We start from the raw sequence: 6,306 nt of genomic DNA, 5'->3' as shown, positions 1-6,306 counted from the left end.
ACGAGCAAGCAACAGACATCCCCTAGGATACCGCGACGCTATATAAGCAGCAGGCCAGATAAGAACCGGGGAAGTCGCAGTAGAAAGGAGAACTAACTCTGAGGCAAGTCAGTCACAGCAGAAGAGTGACTAGAAGAGAAGACAGTCGTAGTCTAGGCAGAATGGAGCGAGTCTCAGGCAGTCATTGCTTGTGAGCTGTTGTGATTGACTGTGATGAAAACTGATTATAAAAGAAGGTGTTAATAAATCCAATCACCCAATCCAAAACTCGTTACAATTAGTCACGGAATCATAAACATGAGTCAGTTCTATCCTACTAGTTGCCTGGAGGTTAACGGCTACGCTCAAGTACACCATGAAGACAAACAGCCAATGTGTTCGAAACATCGGCATGAGAAGATGGTGACGCTCCAGCCGTCTGGCCTCGTTAGAGAGGATGCTGGCTTGGCAACATATCTCGCAAAATCAACGCCTTTACTGCTTATCGAGAGCCGGTCATCCAGCCGTCATTGGCTGAGCTATTCCTGCCCGTAAGCCCTGAGGATAACCCACCTCCGATAACGTGTGCTCCATGAATGCACACCTCTCAACAGCTACATGCTTGATTCTAAATTTTTGTCGGGCTTTCCATGACCTATAAACGAACACCCCGACAATAATTTAGAAATATCCTGTATATAACCGACTTGAACTTGTTCGCAAAGCAAAGTTCCTATTAAGGCGCGTCCACATTACTTGTTCTCGTGTGACTCGCTATGCTCGCGAGTAATGTGGACGATATGACAAGTCACGAGACAATCAAATTTTAAATTTGTAATATAAAAATTATAGCCTATACACACTACAAGTAAATATACGGATCCTCACGCGCCGAAGCCTAGCGAGCAACTGAAGTAGTGTGGACGAAGATTTACGAGCATAAGTAAAAGCTTATCTAGCGATTGCATAGCAATGGTCGCGATATGGACTCCATAGGAAGCCAGTTAAGTGATAGCGACCACTGTTGCAGTGTGACGTCATTGCGCCTGCGCGGAATTCTGTTTACTGAAACGTTGCTCTAGAAGCGGGTTACATAACCTTATTGTTCCACCGTTGACAATGTGTATCACGTATATTTACCGGTCCGTTACCCAGCAACGCTCTGGCCATCCACGTTACAACATATTCAGGCCTCAATGCAATTATTTTCGCTTATGTTCCTCCTCCTTACGACACGTTTCGGCCTCAGACGGTCATCATCAAGGGTTTTCTCTACGCCAAAAGTGTCGCACAGTATAAAGCATATAAAATGTTCACACCTGCAAATGTGATGTTTCCTGTTTAATTTACTTGATGTACACTCAATATTTATTTCCAGTGATTAATTTCACTTACTTTCTAATTTAATTTTGGTTTGAAATTTCTTAAAAATTCTTAAAATTATATAATCGTCGCGCCTCTATATGGGGCGTCGTCCACTTGTCCAAATGATATAGTTCTATGTTGCGGCTTGGTGTTTGTGTGTTGCTTATGTTCGTCGGCCCTTTCTTTGCGTTACGATTTGTTCCAATTTGTATATTGTTCCTTGCCCCTGCCTATGATGTTGTTGCCAACTCTTGTGTGTGAGTTACTTTAATCAATGCAAATAAAGATCGAGTGTACATCAAGTAAATTAAATAAGAGACTTCATATTTGCAAGTGTATAAATAAGTGAATACGTTTTATAGAGTGCGATAGTTCTAGCGAAGACCTGAAACGGGCGAGTATTCCATGCTACCTGGCCGTTGTTGGTCGGGGTTAGCTCGCAACTTCGTCAGGGATCTCGTCTATTGCAGTGGGCGAGACGCACGCCGCGGCTATGCCGCTGGCAAGGAAGGATGCCTTCAGAGCAAAGCAGAAGGTCCACCCCCAACATACATATTCGTTAGGGAGGTTCGGGGTGAGGAGGTTAGTGACTGCTGCCCGTGCGAATGACCGCTGCGACCCCCACTTTCTAGTTGAGACTCTTTTTAACACTTCCATGCAGTGGGCTGCATCTCTATGCATCCTCTGGCATCCGAGGCTGTGTGATAAGAGACAGCACCCTGATAGGCATGGTGTAACATAAGTGGATGTTTCGTAATATTTTAAATAAAATTATTTTATTTACGCGTACATAAACCAGTAATGTGTTTAATATAACGAACATGGAGCTACGAGTTAGGAAGCCATGTACAGGATGTTGAAATATTATCTTTGCCTTATTACCGAAATGTAGCTTTATGTAGTTTATCATTAACTAATAGATAATGTACACGTAGAACTGTTTACAGTATAGGACAAGGGCAAGGGTGCCATAAGGAGGCCGGTTCCTAACAAGGACTTCGGGCCTCTGCTTGTGGTGTTTGGGTGTACAGAAATTACACATCGCCAAGTCCTTAACTTCCTGTTCCATTGAATTCACAGAAATACTACTGGTGTAGTGTGTTATATTGGCGCCTTCAGAAAAATAGCGAGAAGCACCTAATAGCTTCGTCATGTCTGTCCGTCTGTCCAGTTCACCACACTTCCAGTTGCCCAAGATACTCCGGGCTTGGCTCGTGATATGCCACGGTGCTCGACTTTTGGAAGCTCCCAGAAATTTCCACCTCATCTTCTTCCCTCGTTGTGCGCAGGCTCAACTGTGTGCGTGTTGTGCAATGGTGTGCGTATTAGTGCGTGTGTGTGTGCCTGTGTGTATGAGTGTTACTTGCATGTGTGTTTCAGTGCGTGCGTGAGTGCGCCAGAGCGCGCTCGTCTGTACTTGTGTGTGTGTGTGTGTGTGTGTGTGTGTGTGCGCTGTGTGTGCTTATGTCAGTGCGTGTGCCTGTGTGTATGAGTGTGTCACTGCCTGTGTTTTTCAGTGCGTCCGTGTGTATGTCAGAACGTGTGTGTCTGCTTGCTTCTCAGTGAGTGCATGTGTGTGTGTGTCCGTCAGTCTATCCACTAAGGGGTAATCTTCGCGCTTACCCGATTACTCGCCCAGGTAGGGAGAGGAAGGAAAGAAGGAGGAGGTTGATTCTTGCCGGGATTACACGGGGTAGGCGCTCGGCCGCTTGGGGCAGAAAGCGCCGAGGCGCGTCTCTGCCAGAGACGGACAACAGTGCATATGCAAGAAGAGGCAAGGCACAGACGGAACATTGTCGACCCTGCGGGATGTTTAAAGGTATAGTTTCCCTGCCGTGAAGACGTATGTGGGAATGGGTTTATGAGCCCGAAAAGTAGGAGGGAGAAAGTTGTACATTTTAGGTTGCTTATTTAACGACGCTTTGGGAACAATTGTAAAATTAAATGTGTGAAACAAATGGCTTTGGTGTCGTATTGTTCTCAATAACAGTTAACATACCTGTAGCTTAACACTAAATCTATGCTATCACCTTGTTTTGTACAATCCTCTTACCCTGGACACTGAAACTTCGTCTACATGTTATGTTCAGAAATGGAGATGGTACCATATATTAGCACAGTTCTCACAAATGGAAATTAAAATTTAATTGACAGATGACATACAGATGCGCCAGGATGTGCCGTCATGTAGTCCTGTAGAGGTGTAGCAGTGTCCATCTTCAGAGCAGCCGAGTGAGCCGGGCATGGAAAAGAAATTGGTACTGGTGTAGAGAAGGGACACGCGGTAGCATAGTTCGTTGAGACACTATGGTACAAGCCACAAGGTCGCGGGTTATATTCTCGGTGAGGTAATTGTATTTTCTTTCCACTTTATCTAATCCTTCCAGCCGCACTATGGCCCTGGGATCGACTCAGCCTCTAACAGAAATGAGTACCAGGAATCTTCCTCGGGGGGTAAAGGGCGGCCGTCTCGTAAGGCTGAAAGTCTTACCGCCATCTGTGAGCCAATTATCTAAAAGATGTAGGAGTCTCGACGTCTAATAACCATGTAGGTCTTCAAGCCCTGTTACAGGGACAGCTTTACCTTTCAGAGAGGAAAGGCCGCATTAAGGGCACTGAGTGAAACATTTTCCATTGCTTTCCTTACTTTTCCTCTCTCTCGCTCTCTCTCTTGACCTTCCCATACCACAATTTGGACATTCTGAGCCATTCTTTTCCCATTTACCTACTCGAAAAGAAAACAAAGAAGTTCTGGGAAGAACCAATCGCCTACTTTACTTTGATAGGACACGGACTGCATAGAAAACGACAATTCCATAGATCCTTCCATTGTTACGTTTGTATTCTTTGACACGGGAACGTGTTTTCCGAGCCGTTGCCTAGCAACGATAAAGAAGATACAGACACAGAGAGAAAGTAGCTTAACAACAGGGAAAATGGTGGAGGCAGTACGTTCTCTGCGTTCCGACCCGAAGTTATGTAAAGATGACAACTCTTTGCTCAGGACCTCAGGAAACATTGCTCTGAGAAGGGTCCCGCTGAACCCGAACCTAACATGAACTGTGCTTGCAGTCACCAACAGCTTTTGTCAGACAGAAAGCAAGACCATGGTTGGAAGTTCGTCGCAGCGCGCAGAAACCTTGGAGTTGAAGATCTACGAGTAATTACCGAGCCGTTATCTCTCAATGGCCATATTCGCGGCGCTTCTCTGACTGCACTATTCCGGCTTTCAGGCGTCATGTCACACGTCACGTATATGTTTATATGGTAGTGTAACGTCCATTTCTGTTGGTTTCACAGTTCGGTCTTCTAAGATTTATGGGTGATAAGCAGATATATAGACTTACGAATACATGGCATCATAGACACACGGACACACAGACACACAGAGGGCAAGATGATCCCATAAGCCTCCTTTTATTTTTTAAAATAATAAAAATAAATTAATAAAAACAGCTTTTTCAAGGGCCTCATTTGCTTTTCCATTGTCCTTACTGAGGGCTTCTACCCCTACTGTTGCATGCTCGGCTCATTCTTCTGTCCTGAAAATGGAGGCAGCATGTTCCTCCGAAACATCGGTAACTATCTTTCACACTGTATAGGATTTGAAATTTTTATAACTGTGGTTATGAAGATTTCTGTCTTCTGGGACATGGTAGAAGAATTAGGTTATTCTTAGGCCCTGAATATGGAGGCGAGATTTTCCTACGAAACGTCAATTGACGCAGTATATACCGTTATATCCCAGAAGATAGAACTCTTCATCTTCTAGACTTCATGGCGTCACATTACATACCCAAGTAATATTCTTAATCACTGCCGTGAATACATCGACTCTCTCAAACACAAAAGCACGAAAGAAATATGTGTTCATTCATATTTCTGTCAACCTGTAGCCCTGACTGCAACACTGTAGTGTTGAAATGCCACTGGCACGTCAGTTCGCTCTTAATTGTATTCATAATGTTCCGTTATACAGCTTCTTACCTTTAATAATTTATTATATTTCTCGGCTTTGTACTGAACACATTTCTCTGGAGCTATTCCGTCGAGACACATCACAAACTGTTTATTCCTCGCGCAAAGTGGAGACTGAGCGTCCAACCTGAGGGAAGGCAGCTGATACATATGACCTGTTGCATCATTGACAAGGATAATTCCTCATTATGCTACTGGTTCTGACATGGCAGGTCAAGTGAGAAAGGTTAAAATGATGACAAATGATTTTATCTTTGTGTGAGACGCTTCAGCTTTTTTTTATTATTATTATTCAGGGGTCGTACCGTCTGGAACATGCTTCGTAATTGGTATGTTCCCTTTTAAAGGAATTTCTCATAATACCTTTCTTCATATATGGTCATATGCATTAGCAGTTGGTGTAATTAACTCTCTTTTTACTATATTCTCGCATATTATAGTCATCATATTAAAGTAATATCAAAACCGGCATCCGTAGTCTAGAGGTAACGTTCCCACCTCATGACTCGTAGTACGCGGGTTCAAATACCCGGCGGAAGTCGTCGAATTTTTAAGGGCGGAAAAATTCAGGGAACAAGTCCTCCGTGAGGGACTTTAAGCCGTGGGTCGCGTGTCGTAGCTTTACGGCACGTAAAAGAACCTCATATCTCCAAAGGAGGTCACTGAGCCAAATTAACGGACGTTTCCCGCCCAACAGCAGTCCCTAATACCTCTGGTAGATGGGGGAAGCATTATAGATACCTCTCAGCTAGTAGAGCCGGTCTCGCTGGCTGGGCGGGACTGGTGGTAAGCACCAGTACCGGTAGGATATAGAGATTGGTAGAAATTATAGAGGGAAGCACAATGGACCAATACAGGTCTAAGTGCATGGGGAAACCCACCCTCTCCAATAACTAACTCACTAAGGTAATATCAAAATATACGTTAGGTCAGATAAGTCAGGAGGTCAGGTGGGACTGAGGTGGCACCGAAACAAGCATGCGA

The 6,306-nt window shown here is 44.4% G+C and overlaps 1 protein-coding gene across 1 annotated transcript in view; it reads right to left on the bottom strand.

Moving 5' to 3' along the window:
* Window positions 1-5,455, bottom strand: part of LOC111871354 — a 37,230-nt gene extending 31,775 nt beyond the window's left edge. The window contains exon 1 of the mRNA XM_023864409.2: window positions 5,332-5,455. Coding sequence (XP_023720177.1) covers window positions 5,332-5,403 — 72 coding nt within the window. The 5' untranslated portion in view covers window positions 5,404-5,455. The remainder of the gene's footprint in view (window positions 1-5,331) is intronic.
* Between the last annotated feature and the right edge of the window lie 851 nt (window positions 5,456-6,306).

Source organism: Cryptotermes secundus, unplaced genomic scaffold, assembly GCF_002891405.2.
Source record: "Cryptotermes secundus unplaced genomic scaffold, Csec_1.0 scaffold122, whole genome shotgun sequence".
Taxonomy (NCBI): domain Eukaryota; kingdom Metazoa; phylum Arthropoda; class Insecta; order Blattodea; family Kalotermitidae; genus Cryptotermes; species Cryptotermes secundus.
The sequence above is the reverse complement of the archived record's forward strand: the minus strand, read 5'-3'. Positions and strand labels throughout refer to the sequence as shown.